Below are 20,093 nucleotides of genomic sequence, written 5' to 3' on the forward strand. Positions count from 1 at the left end.
GTAAATGCTCCAGCTTTTGTAAAAACAAAACTTTGTGTGCACCAGGACCCAGAGACCCCACAGAGACTGAGCCAGATCTGTCTTTGAGTATTTGAGTATCTCCTGCAGAGGCACACGTCAGCAGTGGCCTGCCACAGGGGCAGGGGTTCTGCGTGCAGCAGACCTGGGTCACACAGAGTGTGGCATAAGCCCTCTTGGAGGAGGTCGCCATTAACCCCACCTTAGAGCTGCTGAGCAGATGACCCACAAACTGCAGAACAATTAACCAAATAAATTCTCACACTGTTAAGAAAGTTGTACTCAGAAAGTAAAGAGTTTGCCTGCCAATGCAAGAGACACAAGTTCTATCCTTGGGTCAGTAAGATTCCCTGGAGAAGGAAATAGCAACCCACTCCAGTATTCTTCCCTGGAAAATTCCATAGGCAGAGGACCCTAGTGAGTTATATTCCATGCTGGCATAAAGAGTCGGATTCTTCGGTCTTGGTGGGTGGGTGTGCGGGCCATCCCCTCACCATTCCTATTGTGGGGCCCACACCAGCAGCTCGCAGACTCCTGTTCCCTGTGCAGCCGACGTCTCTGCTGTCCCCACCCCCACCCTGCAGTCCCGCGGCCAACAGCGTCTCCTCAGCGCGACACTCAGCGGCCGCCATCTTCCCCGCAGACATCACTGCAGGACGATCCCTGTCTGGCACGTCTCTCCTGCCATGTCTGCCACAGAGGAGCACGACTGGATCCCGGGTGGCCCGGATAGAGCTGGTGGCGGGGCGGGCCGCGACCCCAGTCTCCTTGGGGTCCAAGCATCTGCTTCGGAGGGGATGGAAGGAGTCGAGGAGGCCACGGCTCTTCTGGCCTCCTTGGAGGTCTCCAGAGCCCGTCCCGAGGAGCAGGGTTGGCCTCAGGCCGCAGTGGGAGAGGAGTGTGGTAGAGAGCCGTTAGAGGAGGAGAAGATGGAGGAAGATGTAGAGGCGATGGAGGAGGACGAGGAAGAGGGGGAGATTGATTTCGATGTGGAAGTCGTGGAGGAGGAGGCGCCTCTGTCTGGAGAGGGAGAGGAAGAGGAGGATGAGAATGAGCAGGAGGGTGCGGCAGCGGTTACAGGCCTTGGGTTCTCTATGGAGACGTTTGGGCCCCTGTTCTGGAGTCACGTGGACTCCTTTCTACACAATATCCGTAACAACAAACATCTCCTGTTCCGGCCTCCCACCGACCACCTGATGGCCGGGGGCTGCTCCCCACCACCCTCGGACCCTGGAGAAGGTCCGGTGCCTCCTCAGGAGCGGGAAGACCTGGGAGAGGGAGACAGAGGCTTGCAGGGTGAGTACCCGGTGGAGGGCGCTCCACCCTGGGAGCTGCGGGATCTTGTGGAGGGGTTTGCATCCTAGAAGACACAGGAACCACCAGTGGAGGCCGAGTTCTGGGCGAGGAAGCCCTGACTGCTGCCTCTGAGACTGGGAGGTTGAGGCCTGTGGTCCCGGAGGGGCTGAGGCAGGCAAGTGGTGGCTGAGCCTTCAGGCCCTTGTGGGGCCATTGAGCTCAAAGGCAGGTCTCTAGCAGTCACGCAGTGGGTCAAAACTCTCAAAAACCTCCAGGCACAATTAGCACAAGTGGAAGCCCAGTTCTATAGACCTTCATGGTCTCGAGAAAAAGCATGCTGCCTTCTACCAACCTAGAGGCAAACAAGTGGCATCCCTCCCTTTCGGTTAACGGCTTTAAAAAATGTGAATATTCTCGGTAGGAGGATCCGAGAAAATGATGACATAGCACAGGGGCACTTTTCAGTGATTGAGGAATCTGTGAGCGTCCCCATAGAGTTTGCCTTTAAATCGAACGAACATTTTTTTTCCATTGAGGTTCCGAAAAACACAGAGAAAATGGTATCAGTATCAAATGATTTGGATCCGTTCTCCAAAGGGGCCAGAAATAATCAAAGAGATCTGTGTCAGATCTACTGGAAAGAGGGGAAAAACGTTTGTGAAAATCGTCAAGCAGCAGACATGATGGGGGGTAGAAGTGTATCCAGGTATTATTTGTTTTTTCTTTTGTTAAACCTATTTCTCTTCTCTCAGGCCTAGACTCTGCTGCTGATTTTCAGTTGGGATATTTTCCCTGCCAACTTTTGACCCCAATGTCTGCGTCATTCTGCCCTAATGATGAGGGTGAGGATCAGTATGAAAAGGCTGATGAAGAGGAAGAGGATGAAAATGAAAAACCTGAAGGACTCTAAATGGATGTGGTCTCAGCAAAGAGCAGCTCTGGATAATACAGGTATTATTGCATAGGCTTTAGTATGACATAACCATTCCTGACACATACGTCTTACTAACAGCTTTATAGTTTTAAATTTTTCTTCTGTAAAGTAAATAAGAAAATGGTTGAAATTAAATTTTGGAAAAAAAGTTTATTGTTAATAATGTATTCTAGATAATGTAGGAGGCAGTATGTTCTGAAATGTATTTCATTTATAGCCACAAGTCCTTTGTCCTGTAGCTTTAGTGGAGACCAGTGCTTCTTTAGAAAATAGTCACCAGAAGCAGCAGCTAAAGTGACTAGGTCGTGCATTAGCTGTGTTATCATCGCCTGGCCACAGAATTTTAGTCTCTTGTACTGATGATGACTTTAAGAAAGTGATTCCTTACAAAGTAGTAAGATGTTAAGGGTTTCAAGAGAACTGCATTTCAGGATTAATTCACAAATATTAGTTCAAGTTAGATTTTTTTATTCAAAAGAAAAGAAAACTAGTCTTAGTAATATTGGTTATCCCTGAGTTGGTAATTAAATCTCTGTTTCTCTTTCCTCTATTCACTCATCTTTTAGTCTCTCTCAGTCACTCTCTCACTCTTTCTTAGTTTTCATGCATGTGGATGTTTGACAAAGCCTCATTCTCATTTTACACATGTGGAAACTGAAGGTCTGGAAATATAAGGGATTTATGATTTGTGCAAGGGAACACCAGTTTTTAAGGTGGAATGACTTATTTAAATCACAGTGTGGCCTTTCAAGGAAACAGCAAGCGTTAATAGTGTTGGGCAAGAGGGAGATAATTTTTGCGTGAGAAATGATGTGCACTGTGATTACCAAGGGTTTGGGTTACAAGAAGAAAACATTTTGTTTTCTCCTTGTTGAGAAAATAGATGTACATAGTATTGACTCATATTTAGAAAGTCACTGGTGCATGTTATTGAGGTACAATTGTTAACTGGCTCTTATTTCATCCTACAGTGAGAAGGCATAAAAAGAAGCAGATAGAAAAAGATGAATTTGTTCTTCATGGATATTCTTGTTTTCATTAGCCTGAAATACTAATTTTGTTTCAAAGTTTCAACCCCCCAAAATGATATTAACTACTGACATCTGACTTTACTCTTACCTTTTAACAGATAATTTGATAGTATTGTTCACATTGGAAATAAAAGCTTGTTTGGAAGTAATAAGCTGTAGTGTTTTTTTTTTTCACATAAATAACACTGACTCAAATCTATCATTTTTCTATTTATTTTGGCCTAGCTTACTGTCATGGAAAGGGATTTCTTTCAGCTATTTGTCAAGCCTGTTTTAAATCCTTTTATTGCAGCTCCAAATAAATTAAAATATAAGGTTGTAAATAATCTGTGTGATGGTGCCCTAGCCTCTACTATATTTTATTGAAAGAAACTGCTGGATGACCTAGCTTGCCTGGAACAGCAGCATCAGCATCAGCTGGGAACTTGTTTGCAATGCACATTCTCAGACCCTGCTCCAGACCTACTGAGTTGGAAATCCTGAGGCTAGGCCGCTAGCCATCAGGGTTTTACAGTCCTCCAGGTGCTACTGAAGCACACTGGAGTTTCAGAACCACTGTTTAGAGCAGTGGGGGAAAGGTTTACTACACCCACTGCAGGTTCATCCTTAATTCACTGACTTGGTACTGTCGCAGGTAAACTAAACAGGGTGGTAAGATCTGGACTTAGGAAGACACTAGAATTCTCAGGGGTTTGAGATAGGCAGCACTCTTGGAGGGGTGTGTTAGTATCCTAAGGTTGCCATAACAAAATACCACAAACCAGATGGATTAAAACAACAGAAATAAATTCTCTCCCAGTTCTGGAAGCCAGAAATCTGAGGTCAATATATAGGAAAGGGTGGTCCCTTCGAGAGGCTCTGAGGGAGAATCTGTTTCATGCCTCTCTCCTAGTTTCTGGTGGTTGCTGTCAATCGTTGGCATCTCCATCGTCACATAGCGTCTTCCCCTGTCTGTTTCTTTGTCCTTTCTCTTCTCATATCTGTCATTCTGAATTAAGGACCCACCCTAATCCAGTATGACCTCATCTTAACTATTATACCTGCAAATATCCTAGTTCCAAAGAAAGTCACATTTACAGGTTCAAGGGGTAAAACTTCAACCTATCTTTTTAGGGGGACAAAATACAGCTTATAACAAGGGGCAAAGATTCAGGGATGGAAGTGACAAATAGATAAAACCTACTTCTGAAAGAGTAAAGGCATGGTACCATACATATGTGAAGTTTAGAAGCATGCAACAGTTCTTATATTAATGATAGGTTCATATATTTGTAGTAAAAGGTATACATAGGAGTGATGCATACATATGTAGCATGCAGAAAGGTGTGTATGAAAACAATAACCTTATTTAGGACAGTGGTACACCTTATTCAATAGAGGGAGAATTCAACTGGGGAGAGGTATAATGGGTTTAAAGTTTATTTGTAATATTTTGTTTTTAAGATGAGCGATGGTTGCATGGGTGTAGTAATCTCCGTACCTTTGTCTAGGTCTGAAATATCTCTTCATCTAAAGAAAATTGAAAGGAGAAATGGGCCTAATATCTGGAACTGATTGAAGGGAAAATGTAAAGTGCTATTTGAGCAGAGTAGAGGATCAGAGGAGAGTACCAGGGGTTTGAGGGTAGAAGGCCTTATTTCTATATTTAGTTAGGCCACTTGAATGCTCGCTAGTTAGCAGCAATACCTTTTCCTATGTTCTGTGCTAGTTCATCTCATACCCTTGAGTATATTAACATTATTTATTAATGCTTCTCCCCGACTCCCTAAAGTGTGAGCTTCTGAATAGTTGAGAACTTATAGGCTTCTATTCGTCTCCTCTAAAGCACTGTGGTTTCTTCTTCATAGGTGCTTGATAAAGGTTTGTTAAAGTGAAGTTAGTATAAGGTATCCACAACCCTTTTCCATGACTCTGGTTTTGTCATTTAAAAATGTATTATCACATAGTAATGCAGGGTATTACTTATGGCTAGAAAAAAGAAAAAAGGCACAAAACCTTTTTTCATTGTTTAATGAAATAACAGTCCAAGTAGAAATTTCTCCATGTAGTGTCACTTGAAAGGCTTCAGATTGGTTGTTTGGCTCATGCCATGCTAGGAGCGTGTGTGTGTGTGTGTGTGTGTATTTCTGTGTTAATATAGTTAATGTAATATAATTCAATCGTTTCCAACTCTTTGCAACCCTGTGGACTATAGGCCTCCAGGCTCCTCTGTCCATAGGAATGTCTCACTGTCCCAGTGAGAATACTGGAATGAGTTGGCATTTCCTCTTTCATGGGATCTTCCCGACCCAGGGATTGAACCCATGTCTCACAGGTCTCCTGCATTGCAGGCAGTTGCTTAACACTGAGCCACCCATGGATAACTGTAGTTAATATGAAAGGCCCTCATGCAGGCTTAAGAATATTTGCAGGTTCACTTTAAACACAAAACACCCCTTTTTTGGATAAGCCTTTTTTGATGCATCCTCTTGAGTCCATGTCCCTGCCTCTCATTATGGTCCAGGTACCTAGGACCCTGAATTTCCTCCCCAAGTGGCCCCATGTCCCCAGCCCCAAGAGGCATGTGTGTTCCTCTTCACTGAGTCTGTGCTTCTCAGGGTTGAGTGACACTGTCAGTGCTATACTCTCAGGACTGAGAGGAATCTAAGAGGTGGTGGCTTTGTATACAGGCCAACGGACAAGTGGGCCACATTATCCACATAGATGTAGGTGACGCCTCTCATGGTGAGGGAGGAAGCTCAGGCTTGCTTCAGTGAAGGCTGCTGAAGCTCTAACATATCGGGCTTCTCTGGATCTCTGAGAGGTGGTCCCTAAATCAGGTCAGAGACAAACCCTTTTCTGTTAGTCTGGGTGTGTGTGGGTTTCCTATTTTCACATGTATTGAACATAGTCTCACTGAGTCCTTCAACCTTGAAAATTTCGGGCTTCTTTAGGATAAGACCTGTCTTGGACTTCTCTGTCTCGCCCAGGAAAGGTTAGGGTGTTTTGATATTTTCCTTGCTTATGGCTCCATCTTCTGAAAGGATATGATCCAAAGCTCTCCTTTATTCCACTACCTGGGAGATGACCATTGGGACAGAAAGAAAGGGCTATGGTGGGTGCCAGAGATGGAAACGATCCTCTGTTACCACTTAGGGATATTTTAAGGATACTAAAGTTAGTGATGAAGAATCATTGTACTCTAAGCCCCCTATTTTCAGATGCTTGTAACTCCAAGGAATACAAAGGAGTACACATTTAAAACTCTAACATGGCAGGACTCTTGGAAAATGATGTTTTGTGACATGTGGTATTATTAAGTCCTCTGTGATATGAATCACATAGTATTCTAGAATAGGTTTTGAGGCATGATATTTACATTTCATAGAAGTCTAAGCAATGGTTTATGTGTGCTTAGATGACAAATTGATTTCATCACCAAATCATGAAGAAAATCAGTTTAAAACTATTCTAAGAGGTACCTAAAACCTAGCTCTTTTTCTCTCCCTCTCATTCAATTTGTTATTTACTCTAGTGCCTTTATTTCCATTTCCAACAATATTTTAGTCCCCATCAGTTCCTTATGAATTATGAACTATTTTGTATATACAGAAGATAATAGAGCATATATGTAAGGTCTATCATAATAATAGAAAAACCTGTCTACCCATCACAAAGCTTGAAAATTAGAACATAGCCAATGCTTTTGAATCCTACCTGTGCCCACTCTGATTCATTTTCTCATTCATTCCCAGAGGTAACAACTATCCTGAACTTTATTAATAATTCACTTCTTTATACATTCACTGCATGGAAATGTTCCTTCAAATTCCATTATTTCTTGTCCATTTTGGACTGTATGCAAATATAATTATACTAGATGTATTCCTTGTGTTTCTCTCCTCCCCCATCACCCTGTGTTTGTGAGATTTGTGTATACTGATGTGTATAACTTCTAAGTCAGTTTTCATTGCTGTACAGTTATCCATCATATGAAAATCCCACAATGTGTCTATTTCTTGTTTGTGGACATATGGGTTGTTTTCATTTTTATCTTTTTGCAAATTATTGTGCGGTGAACTTTCTCATTCATATCCCCTGGTGCCGATCCATGAGAGTTTCTCTACATTGTCAGTTGAGGCAATTTTGTACACCATGCCCCCCAACCAAGGAACATTTGATAATGTCTGGAAACATTTTTGGTTATCGTGACTGAGGATGTGCTCCTGGCGTCTAGTGAGTAGAGGCCAGAGACAATGCTAAGCATCCTACAATGGACAGGACAGTCCACAATGCAGAATTGTCTCTTCCAAAATGTCAACAGTTGAGAAGCCCTGATCTCTGGTACATTCATAGACATGAAAGTCCTGGATCATAGTGTGTGCCCAAGTTCTGTTGCAGGGAAAAGCCAATTCTGACTGCATGTTGGAACTGTTACTTTGACTTGTTTTTCATTGCTTTTGTTATTATAGTCATACACAATGGCTGCCTCGGAGAACCCTGCCCCTCTGCCTAACTGTTACATTAAACTGCTTTTGTTTAAGACCCTATCCACATGTGGATGACTGAAAGGAAGAAGTTAAACATCTGCTTCCTGAGGCCTGCCATTCTAAGAGATATTTAGAACATTTATGGGCTTTTCACTTTGTTTCCTCGCCTCCTCCCACCTGATCTATAAAGGAACCTTGTATCCAGACCCTGATAAGAGGGTTATTTTGAGACATTAGTCTGCCATCTGATAGGTCAGATGGCTTTCCAGATAAAATTGTATTCCTTGCCTCAACAGCTTATTTCTGATTCATTGGCCCATTGTGAAGGGAGCAGAGCAAGCTTGGGCTCAGGAACAGTTCTACTGTACCTGTTGTTGATTAGTCGTTAAGTCATGTCCAACTCTTTAGTGACCCCCATATACTGTAGCCTGCAAGGCTCCCCTGATCATGGAATTTCCCAGGCAAGAATACTGGAGTGGGTTGCCATTTCCTTCTGCAGGGGATCTTCCTGACCCAGGGATCAAACTTGCATCTCTGGAATTGGCAGGTGGATTCTTTATTGCTGAGCCAGCAAGGAAGCCCCTCATCTTTACTAGGTAATCTCAGTTATCTTTCAAAATGGTTGTACCGGTTTATATTCCCAATAGCGAACATGAGAATTCTACTTACTCCGCATTCTTGCCTACTTAGAGCATAATTACTGTCATTATCTTTTTTAAGTCATAAGCTTTTTGTTTTGTTTTTAATATTTATTTGACTGTATTGGGTCTTCGTTGTGGCATGTGGGATCTTTGTTTCAGTGCACATTGTGGCATGTGGGCTCAGTAGTTGTAGCTCTCCAGTTGTTCGACGTGGGCTTAGCTGCTCAGCAGCATGAGGGATCTTAATTCCCTGTGTGCATGTGTGAGTAGTCATTAAGTTGTGTCTGACTCTTTGAGACCCATTGGACTGTAGTCCTCCAGGCTCCTAAATCCCCAAATATTGGTATTCTCCAGGCAATAATACTGGAGTGGGTTGCCATGCCCTCCTCCAGGAGATCTTCCTGACCCAGGACTCGAAGCTGCATTTCCTGTGTCTCCTGCATTGAAAGAGGATTCTTTTTAGCCACTCACTAGCTGTCGGGAAAGCTCATTAGTTCCCTGACCAGTGACCAAACCTGCTTTTCCTGCACTGCCAGGCAGGATCTTAACCATCAACCACCAGGGAAGTCCCAACAATATATGCTATAGGAGGGCATTTTTAAGGGTCTTCCTGGCAGCTTAGATGGTAAAGAATCTGCTTGCAATGCAGGAGACCTGGATTCAATCTCTGCGTCCAGCAGATCCTCTGGAGAAGGGAATGGCTACCTACTCCAGTGCTCCTGGGGCTTCCCTGGTGGCTCAGATGGTAAAGAATCTGCCTGCAATGTGGGAGACCTGGGTTTGATCCCTGGGTCAGGAAGAACCACTGGAGAGGGAATGGCAACCTCACTCCAGTATTCTTGCCTGGAGAATTTACAAAATTTAAAAACAGGCATGCATAAATAGATGAGAAGAGTATACAAAACAACCGGGGCTATGAGAAAAAGAATGAGAGACTTTTGGAGTGGCCATTTTTATTTAACTCAGGTAGTTACAATTTATAGAACTATTTTCCTGAATAATGCCACATAACTGGCATAATCAGGAGGGTGGGAAGCGAGGAAGCCACTGGACTACGCTGTTTCTGCTGAGACCATTGCAGATTTTGGCTGGGAGCCCACACTCACTAACAGAAAACAGAAACCACAGAAGCAGCACGGACTACACCTCACTTCTCCTTCCAAGTCTCATGGGTGTTTCTTATGTGCTTGGCAGAGGCTTCTATTCATGGAATCCAGGTCATCAGGGCAAGAGTTCAGGAAAGGTAGACTTGGCTTCCAACCTCTATCAAGACTTACTTGGTCTAATTGGGATTGGGATGGAATCAGGTGAGCTGATGTATGACACTTGCCACAGGATGTAAACCTGAAGGTGGAGATGCCAGTTAGGAGGCTATTGTAGTAGTCCACCTGAGAGATGATGGTGTTTTGGATCAGAGTGACAAAGCAAAGGTGTTAGGAAGTGGTTGGCTTTACATTTTACTCAGAAAACAGGACTCGCCCATACATTCTGGCAGGGTTGAGGGAAAGATATAAAAGTCTGAGGATTAATACTTCCTTTCACTCCTGTCCTAGACATCCAGTTTTCTTGGCAAACCTCCAAGCCTGGTTTAGGAGCCCCTCTGATGTATATCCCCATATCATGTGTTTCGGAATTCCTTATTTCATCATCTGTATTTCTACTACACAGTCATTTCCCCAGGGTTCGATGTATGTGTGGCTGTGCATGGCACAGTGGCTGGCATGGTGTTCTCTCAGTAAATACTGTTATAATGATGAATGATGGAATACTGGATCACCTTGAGTTCATCAGCTCAGTGATGGTGAATTTCTCTGTATTAAGGGGCCCTATGACTCCTTGCTTATTTCCAGTGTTGCCAGATGGGGCTACATCTTCCAGTGCGTGTTGTGAACACATTTTAGTAGTCAAAAACTGAGATCCAAACCCAAGTAAGGGGCGTGCAACTGAGGCTTATTCCTGCCAATTTACATTATGTTCAACTAAATTTCCCTTTTGCTCTCCATGACAGTACTTACCCTAAGCCCACTTATCCCTCGTTATAGTAAATCAGAACCACAGGGAAAATTCTTTTTCATTTGTCCTGTGCTCCATTGTGAAGAAGACCATGTCCACATGAATATCTAGACAAAGCTGCTGACAGAAAGGTGTAACTGCTGAAGCTTCTGCTATAGGAAGTACTTGAGAGTCTCATTGAAAAGGAAAGCTGAAACATTAACTTGATATGGACTAAGAGCTTTGAATAATGTTATATGTGAAACCATTTAAATTCTGTGATGACAATAAAACACTAAGTCTAGTCATTCAAAAGTATAAAGTAAGGCAATAAGCTGGTTCCATGTAACTTAAGGGTTTATCACCCCTACTGGGTAAGCCAGAACTACACTTCAGGTCTCCCAAAGAGAAGCCATCATGAACAATCAGTTGCTTTGTACATTGCCACTTCTAAATTAACAGGATAGCAGCATGTTTAAAATGAATTTATTGTGATTCAGTGAGCATAGTAGTTTGTATATATATTAAGCCCCTACATATGAATGAGTTCCATTCTGAGAGTGCTTTCAGAAGTCCAATTTATTCGTTAAGTTCAATAAAGTTAACCTAGATACACAATTAACACAATTGGCTATATAGTATTGTATTATAATAAATTAATAATACTTTACACATAATACATAAACAAAAAAACAGAAAATAATGAAAACATTTTTAATCTTAGTGTACAGTACCTTGCAAAGTATACTAGTACAGTATAACAGGGGCTGGCATCAAATGAACAGGCAAGAAGAGTTACTGACGGGAGGACAGAAAGGAAGTGGGAGATGGTATGGCTGGAAGATTGTCAGCCATAGGAGATGGAGGGAAAGCTGCAATTTTTACATCTTTGAAAGTACACAACTTGAAGATTTGAACATGGGAACTTCCTGTATTCCTTGGAGCTCTAAAGCCTTCCTGGAGCCTGTGTCAGAAAGAGCCTTTTCTGATCTCCTGGATTCCAGGAGCTTCTGATTGAGGCAGACACATTTGGAACATATCCTAGGCTCTAACTCCCCCTGGACTGCATTTTCCAACCCTTCTGTACACCAGAGCCTCCCTCCAGTCAGAGTTACAAAACTGAGATCAGGAACTATGGATAAGGTCGGGTGCCTCCCGTGACCTGTGTTTTTTCTTCTAAGTAGCTTCAGTGATCCATATTTTTCCTTCTCATATGTCCTATCAACGGGCCAGAAGAAAAAGCCCACGTAACTCCAGAGTATCTTCCATTTTTTGAGCATTGATTGTATATTTTCCAATAATAATTTTGGTGCTTTCCATGAATTAACTCATTGTATCCTACAAGGAAGTCTTATTACTATCTTACTGTACAGATGAGGAAACTGCGGCAAAGCAGAGCTGTGTAAGTTGCTTAAGATTCCACAGCTAGTGAGTGGCACAGGTGAAATTCAAACCCAGCCAGTCTTGCTTCAGAGTCTAAGCTCTGACTTCTACTATATCATGTCCCCCCTGGATGGAAAATGTGAGGAATAATACCTTTCTTAGAGAGCTGAAGTGAGAATTAAATGATTACTATTAATTCTGTGGAGGAGGGTGGCCACTTTCTGGTCAGTGGGCTGGGACAGAGAGTATATTTTGTAATTAAGATCCACACATAATCCTCAGACCAAAATAGCCATCTTCATTTATTTTTAATAAATTTAAAGTGAAGTGCTACATAAGCAAGGTACCGTATTAATTCATTTCATTGGAAAGAAGCACTCTGATCTTCAAATATGTTTGCATCAAGTGGAACACAAGTAGTGTCACTCTACTTCAATAACTACACTAAAGTCTTTGACTGTGTGGATCACCACAAACTGTGGGAAACTCTTAAAGAGATGGGAATATCAGACCACTTTACCTGCCTCCTGAGAAATCTGTATGCAGGTCAGGAAGCAACAGTTAGAACCAGACATGGAACAGTGGACTGGTCCCAAATTGGGAAAGGAGTATGTCAAGGCTGTAAATTGCCACTTTGCTTATTTAACTTATATGCAGAGTATATCACGTGAAATGCCTGGCTGGATGAAGATCAAGCTGGAATCAAAATTGCTGGGAGAAATATCAACAACCAGAGATATGAAGATGACACCACACTTATTGCAGAATGCAACGTTGAACTGAAGAGCCTCTTGATGAAAGTGAAAGAGGAGAGTGAAAAAGTTGGCTTAGAAGTCAGCACTCAAAAAACTAAGATCATGGCATTTGGTCCCATCACTTAATGGCAAATAGATGGGGAAACAATGGACACAGTGACAGATTTATTTTCTTGGGCTCTAAAATCACTGCAGATGGTGACTGCAGCCATGAAATTAAAAGATGCTTGCTCCTTGGAAGAAAAGCTATGACAAACCTAGACAGTGAATCAAAGAGCTGAGACATCACTTTGATGACAAAAGTCCATACAGTCAAAGTTTTTCCAGTAGTCATGTATGGATGTGAGAGTTGGACCATAAAGGAGGCTGAGCACCAAGAATTGATGCATTCGAACTGCGGTGTTGGAGAACACTCTTGAGAGTCCCTTGGACTGCAAGGAAATCAAACCAGTCAATGCTAAAGGAAATCAATCCTGAATGTTCACTGGAAGGACTGATGCTGAAACTGAAGCTCCAATACTTTTGCCACCTGATGGGAAGAGCCAACTCACTGGAATAGACTCTGATGCTGGGAAAGATAGAAGGCAGGAGGAGAAGGGGACAACAGAGGACGACATGGTTGGATGGCATCACCAACTCTATGGACATGAGTTTGAGCCAACTCTGAGAGATGGTGGAGGAAAGGGAAGCCTTGCGTGTGCAGTCCATGGGATTGCAAAAAGTCAGACACAGCTGAGTGGCAGAACAACTGAACAACAGCAAGTAGCTGTCAAAAAGAGTCTGAAAGCTCCCAAAAAAGTTAAAAGCCTCATGGTTGTCTCATCAATTCCACTATTAGCTATATAAGCCAAAGAACTAGAGGTATTTGTTCAAACAAAAGGTAAAAAAAGTTCTATCCCCATGTTCATAGCAGCCCTAACCGAACTGGGAACCCTAATGGGAAACATCCCAAGGATCCACCAACTTGTCCTCATCTGGTTTCACATTCATAAACAAAAGTGACGCTCTGTACACGGGCATAGCATTCAGCCGCAAAAAGGAATGAGAGGCCAGACACAAAAGGTCGCATATTGTAGGATTTTATTTCTCTCAGCTATCTAGAAAATGTAAGTTCATAGAGGTAAACAGGAGATTAGTAGTTATCAGAGCCTGGTTGCAGTGAGGGGGAAATGGAAAAGGACTGATTACTGGCATGGGGTTTCCTTTAGGAGCGATGATTTATTTAGGGACAACAGAGAGAATGGCTGAAAAGCATTGTGACTGTACTATATGCCTGTGATATTCACCACAATAGTGCAATAATAGTTTTTAAACATAAAAAATGCTTATTGGCTTAAGACTTCTGCAAATAGATTGGGAATTGACTTCAACAAATGCTGGGCTTCCTTTGTGGTTCAGCTGGTAAAGAATCTGCCTGCAATGTGGGAGACCTGGGTTTGATCCCTGGATTTGGAAGATGCACTGGAGAAAGGAATGGCTACCCACTCCAGTACTCTAGCCCGGAGAATTCCACGGACTGTGTAGTCCATGGAGTCACAAACAATCGGACATGACTGAGTGACTTTCACTTCCACTTTTCAACAAATGCTAAAATGCATTCTTTAGGAAAACTTTTTGAACATAATACCTGGGAACAAAATAGAGGAATACTTGAAGATATCACTAAATTTTTAAAAGATGCCCCTAGAGTGTTAAGGGAGCTCCTGAAGATAGCCAATAGATGTATTTGCCTCAAGAATTTTATTATTGTGGTGTTTCAGTGCTCCAGATCATAGCAGCCATTCTCCTCAAATATCCCGTAGTGGGCATAGGCACTCAGACATATGGCTCATAAAGTTAAACTGAGTCTCTGTCACTTAGAAATGGGCTTCACAGCTTGGGACCCAGTGGACTATCCCCATTGAAAATACTGAGTATGAGTTAGGTAAAACAAAACAAGGCCGGTATAAGGGGTGAAATCTATAATGCATAAGTTCTATATAGGGGAATGTTGATTATCTTCACTGTGTCTCCTACTAAAGGCCACAACTCTCAAACACCATCACCTGGGCGATGGAGTGGGTAAACATTTAAATATATGAATTTGGGACGGGGTGTCCCTGTTTAGTGTAGAGCAGGTGATTAGCTCAGTCATGAAAAGAAGTCTGTCTTCATTTCTTGGAGCCTTGAAGTGAATTGGGGAGCCCTGAAGAATCCCTTTCAGCCCCTAGTTTTACTCCTTCCGCTCTCCAGTCTCCATTCTCCAGGCACCCAGGTCAACTTATATGTTCTTTTCTAAGTAACTTTAGCAACATTTAACCCTCCACATTCTCCTTCTGTCTCTCACAGGAGGTTGAAACAGTTGCTCATATGTGATCTATACACTTTATTTTATTTTTCTTTATATATAGAGAGAGACTTGCAACTTACAAAGTTGACTTACAAAGTTCCAGGTGCACAGCAAGGTGATTCAGTTATACATACACACATATATTATTTTTCAGTTTATTTTCCGTTATAGGTATTTCAAGAGATTGACAAAGGAACTACAGTTCCCAGTGCTATGTAGTAAAACTTTGTTGGTTGTTGCCCATCTTTTTTTAAAATTAGAAATCTAGCATTCTATTCATACTAAGTCAAACAAGTGGAATCAAAATGTCATAAATGTTTAGTCAGGCAAACATTAACAAGTTTTCTAAAATATATATTATACATTCTAGTGAGTAACTATTATTCACTTAATACTGTTGTACCATGAGTGGTCAACAGAAAAGTAATAGAATTCGATATCACTAAAGCTACCATTTAACAGAAAAACCTGACACACATCAGAATTATCTTAGAATTTTTTAAAGAATGCCAAGGTATTGCTTTTATTCTCCAAAGCTACAGATATGTTGCTCATGAGCAGCCATGCTTAAAATCGACTGGACCAAAACGATCTTTTAGTATTATCTAGTTTGTTTCATTTTTTCTATTTCAATTTCAGTGCTCCCGTTTAATTCAGTTTATGTCTTCCAATTTCTCCATCTCTTACTTTTGATGTTCCTTCTCAAGCCTTTATTAACTTTTTAAAATCAGTGTATCTCTGATGACCTGAGCTGACACAAGTTGGCAACTGGGGAGCACACCCAGCTTCCCATACCCCAGGGTGCCGCCTAGAAGGACATTGCCATTTCGTTTCTGCAATGGTGCAATGTAAAGGACAGAGAAGGCAATGGCACCCCACTCCAGTACTCTTGCCTGGAAAATCCCATGGACGGAGGAGCCTGGCGGGCTGCAGTCCATGGGGTAGCTGGGAGTCAGACACGACTGAGCGACTTCACTTTCACTTTTCACTTTCATGCATCGAAGGAAATGGCAATCCACTCCAGTATTCTTGCCTGAAGGATCCCAGGGATGCGGGAGCCTGGTGGGCTGCCATCTATGGGGTCGCACAGAGTCGGACATGACTGAAGCGACTTAGCAGCAGCAGCAGCAGCAATGGAAAAGAAGGGACTCTTGTGGGCTCAACATATGACCTGGGGCTGCAATGCTTCCATGAAACCTGAGAGCCTTGATCACTCATTGGACGGCAGTCATGCCAATCCTTGCCTCCTGGCAAATGAGCTTAGAGCTGGCACTGGAGGAAGTGGTCCCGGTTGACCCTTCCAGCTCCACCTACCGTCGCCAGCCCATCAGGGCCTTTCCCGCCTCCAGCTCAGCTTCGGACTTGGTGGGCGGGTGTGCGGGCCATCCCCTCACCATTCCTATTGTGGGGCCCACACCAGCAGCTCGCAGACTCCTGTTCCCTGTGCAGCCGACGTCTCTGCTGTCCCCACCCCCACCCTGCAGTCCCGCGGCCAACAGCGTCTCCTCAGCGCGACACTCAGCGGCCGCCATCTTCCCCGCAGACATCACTGCAGGACGATCCCTGTCTGGCACGTCTCTCCTGCCATGTCTGCCACAGAGGAGCACGACTGGATCCCGGGTGGCCCGGATAGATCTGGTGGCGGGGCGGGCCGCGACCCCAGTCTCCTTGGGGTCCAAGCATCTGCTTCGGAGGGGATGGAAGGAGTCGAGGAGGCCACGGCTCTTCTGGCCTCCTTGGAGGTCTCCAGTGCCCGTCCCGGGGAGCAGGGTTTGCCTCAGGCCGCAGTGGGAGAGGAGTGTGGTAGAGAGCCGTTAGAGGAGGAGAAGATGGAGGAAGATGTAGAGGCGATGGAGGAGGACGAGGAAGAGGGTGAGATTGATTTCGAGGTGGAAGTCGTGGAGGAGGAGGCGCCTCTGTCTGGAGAGGGCGAGGAAGAGGAAGATGAGAATGAGCAGGAGGGTGCGGCAGCGGTTACAGGCCTTGGGTTCTCTGTGGAGACATTTGGGCCCCTGTTCTGGAGTCAGGTCGACTCCATTCTACGCAATTTCCATACCAACACACATGTCCTGTTCTGGCCTCCCACTGACGGCCTGATGGCCGGGGGCTGCTCCCCGCCACCCTCGGACCCTGGAGAAGGTCCGGTGCCTCCTCAGGAGCGGGAAGACCTGGGAGAGGGAGACAGAGGCTTGCAGGGTGAGTACCCGGTGGAGGGCGCTCCACCCTGGGAGCTGCGGGATCTTGTGGAGGGGGTTGCATCCTAGAAGACACAGGAACCACCAGTGGAGGCCGAGTTCTGGGCGAGGAAGCCCTGACTGCTGCCTCTGAGACTGGGAGGTTGAGGCCTGTGGTCCCGGAGGGGCTGAGGCGGGCAAGTGGTGGCTGAGCCTTCAGGCCCTTGTGGGGCCATTGAGCTCAAAGGCAGGTCTCTAGCAGTCACACAGTGGGTCAAAACTCTCAAAAACCTCCAGGCACAATTAGCACAAGTGGAAGCCCAGTTCTATAGACCTTCATGGTCTCGAGAAAAAGCATGCTGCCTTCTACCAACCTAGAGGCAAACAAGTGGCATCCCTCCCTTTCGGTTAACGGCTTTAAAAAATGTGAATATTCTCGGTAGGAGGATCCGAGAAAATGATGACATAGCACAGGGGCACTTTTCAGCGATTGAGGAATCTGTGAGCGTCTCCATAGAGTTTGCCTTTAAATCGAACGAACATTTTTTTTCCATTGAGGTTCTGAAAAACACATAGAAAATGGTATCAGTATCAAATGATTTGGATCCGTTCTCCAAAGGGGCCAGAGATAATCAAAGAGATCTGTGTCAGATCTACTGGAAAGAGGGAAAAAACGTTTGTGAAGATTGTCAAGCAGCAGACATGATGGGGGGTAGAAATGTATCCAGGTATTATTTGTTTTTTTCTTTTATTAAACCTATTTCTCTTCTCTCAGGCCTAGACTCTGCTGCTGATTTTCAGTTGGGATATTTTCCCTGCCAACTTTTGACCCCAATGTCTGCATCATTCTGCCCTAATGATGAGGGTGAGGATCAGGATGAAAAGGCTGATGAAGAGGAAGAGGATGAAAATGAAAAACCTGAAGGACTCTAAATGGATGTGGTCTCAGCAAAGAGCAGCTCTGGATAATACAGGTATTATTGCATAGGCTTTAGTATGACATAACCATTCCTGACACATACCTCTTACTAACAGCTTTATAGTTTTAAATTTTTCTTCTGTAAAGTAAATAAGAAAATGGTTGAAATTAATTTTGGAAAAAGAGTTTATTGTTAATAATGTATTCTAGATAATGTAGGAGGCAGTATGTTCTGAAGTGTATTTCATTTAGAGCCACAAGTCCTTTGTCCTGTAGCTTTAAGTCTACTGCAGATAGGAACTCTATCAGACCTGGAAATGGAGACCAGTGCTTCTCTAGAAAAGAGTCACCAGAAGCAGCAGCTAAAGTGACTAGGCCATGCATTAGCTGTGTCATCATCACCTGGCCACAGAATTGTAGTCTCTTGTACTGACAGTGACTTTGAGAAAGTGATTCCTTACAATGTAGTAAGATGTTAAGGATTTCAAGAGAACTGCATTTCAGGATTAATTTACAAATATTAGTTGAATTTAGATGCCTTATTCAAAAGAAAAGAAAACTAGTCCTAGTAATATTATTGATTATCACTGAGTTGGTAAATAAATCTCTGTTTCTCTTTCCTCTATGCACTCATCTTTTAGTCTCTCTCACTCACTCTCTCACTCTTTCTTAGTTTTCATGCATGTGGTTGTTTGAGAAACCCTCATTCTCATTTTACACATGTGGAAACTGAAGGTCTGGAAATCTAAGGGATTTATGATTTGTGCAAGGAAACACCAGTTTAAGGTGGAATGACTTATTTAAATCACAGTGTGGCCTTTCAAGGAAACAGCAAGCATTTATAGTGGTGGGCAAGAGGGAGATAAGTTTTGCGTGAGAAATGATGTGCACCCTGATCGCCAAGGGTCTGGGTTTCCTTGTTGAGAAAATAGATGTACATAGTATTGACTCATATTTAGAAAGTCACTGGTGCATGTTGCTGAGGTACAATGGTTAACTGGCTCTTATTTCATCCTACAGTGGGAAGGCATAGAAAGAAGCAGACAGCAAAGAAAAGATGCATTTGTTCTTCATGCATATTCTTGTTTTCATTGGCCTGAAATACCAATTTTGTTTCAAAGTTTCAACCCCTCAAAATGATACTAAATACTGACATCTGACTTTACTCTTACCTTTTAACAGATAATTTGATAGTATTGTTCACATTGGAAATAAAAGCTTGTTTGAAAATAAGCTGTAGTGGTTTTTTTTTTTCCCTTAAATATCACTGACTCAAATCTATCATTATTCTATTTATTTTGGCCCACCTTACTGTTGTTGAAAGGGATTTCTTTCAGCTATTTGTCAAGCCTGTTTAAATCCTTTTATTGCAGCCCCAAATAAATTACAATATAAGGTTGTAAATAATCTGTGTGATGGTGCCCTAGCCTCTACTATATTTTATTGAAAGAAACTGCTGGATGACCTAGCTTGCCTGGAACAGCAGCATCAGCATCAGCTGGGAACTTGTTTGCAATGCACATTCTCAGACCCTGCTCCAGACCTACTGAGTTGGAAATCCTGAGGCTAGGCCGCTAGCCATCAGGGTTTTACAGTCCTCCAAGTGCTACTGAAGCACACTGGAGTTTCAGAACCACTGCTTTAGAGCAGTGGGGGAAAGGTTTACTACACCCACTGCAGGTTCATCCTTAATTCACTGACTTGGTACTGTCGCAGGTAAACTAAACAGGGTGGTAAGATCTGGACTTAGGAAGACACTAGAATTCTCAGGGGTTTGAGATAGGCAGCACTCTTGGAGGGGTGTGTTAGTATCCCAAGGTTGCCATAACAAAATACCACAAACCAGATGGATTAAAACAACAGAAATAAATTCTCTCCCAGTTCTGGAAGCCAGAAATCTGGAGGTCAATATATAGGAAAGGGTGGTCCCTTCCAGAGGCTCTGAGGGAGAATCTGTTCCACGCCTCTCTCCTAGTTTCTGGTGGTTGCTGTCAATCGTTGGCATCTCCATCGTCACATAGCATCTTCCCCTGTCTGTTTCTTTGTCCTTTCTCTTCTCATATCTGTCATACTGAATGAAGGACCCACCCTAATCCAGTATGACCTCATCTTAACTATTATACCTGCAAATATCCTAGTTCCAAAGAAAGTC

General features: G+C 43.3%; 2 protein-coding genes across 2 annotated transcripts; both read left to right on the forward strand.

Moving 5' to 3' along the window:
- The first annotated feature begins 364 nt into the window (after positions 1-364).
- LOC106503777 lies at positions 365-3,424 on the forward strand. The gene is made up of 3 exons (XM_018044080.1): positions 365-1,314; positions 2,067-2,265; positions 3,220-3,424. The coding sequence occupies exons 1-2, from the start codon at positions 705-707 to the stop codon at positions 2,222-2,224; spliced, it is 768 nt and encodes a 255-aa protein (XP_017899569.1). The 5' UTR covers positions 365-704; the 3' UTR covers positions 2,225-2,265; positions 3,220-3,424.
- A 13,074-nt stretch (positions 3,425-16,498) lies between these two features.
- On the forward strand, positions 16,499-18,032 carry LOC108634432 (major centromere autoantigen B-like). The gene is made up of 2 exons (XM_018044087.1): positions 16,499-17,044; positions 17,798-18,032. Exons 1-2 carry the CDS (start codon positions 16,546-16,548, stop codon positions 17,953-17,955), a joined length of 657 nt encoding a protein of 218 aa, XP_017899576.1. The 5' UTR covers positions 16,499-16,545; the 3' UTR covers positions 17,956-18,032.
- The last annotated feature ends 2,061 nt before the right edge of the window (positions 18,033-20,093 follow it).

This window comes from Capra hircus (assembly GCF_001704415.2).
Source record: "Capra hircus breed San Clemente chromosome X unlocalized genomic scaffold, ASM170441v1, whole genome shotgun sequence".
In the NCBI taxonomy this organism is placed as follows: domain Eukaryota; kingdom Metazoa; phylum Chordata; class Mammalia; order Artiodactyla; family Bovidae; genus Capra; species Capra hircus.

Excerpts from the sequence above, each read along its gene's own strand:
- LOC106503777 (XM_018044080.1), top strand. The coding sequence starts at position 705 with ATGTCTGCCACAGAGGAGCACGACTGGATCCCGGGTGGCCCGGATAGA. Across the intron at positions 1,315-2,066 it reads GGGAGACAGAGGCTTGCAGG|GCCTAGACTCTGCTGCTGAT; the intron begins GTGAGTACCCGG and ends CTCTTCTCTCAG.
- LOC108634432 (XM_018044087.1), top strand. The coding sequence starts at position 16,546 with ATGGAAGGAGTCGAGGAGGCCACGGCTCTTCTGGCCTCCTTGGAGGTC. Across the intron at positions 17,045-17,797 it reads GGGAGACAGAGGCTTGCAGG|GCCTAGACTCTGCTGCTGAT; the intron begins GTGAGTACCCGG and ends CTCTTCTCTCAG.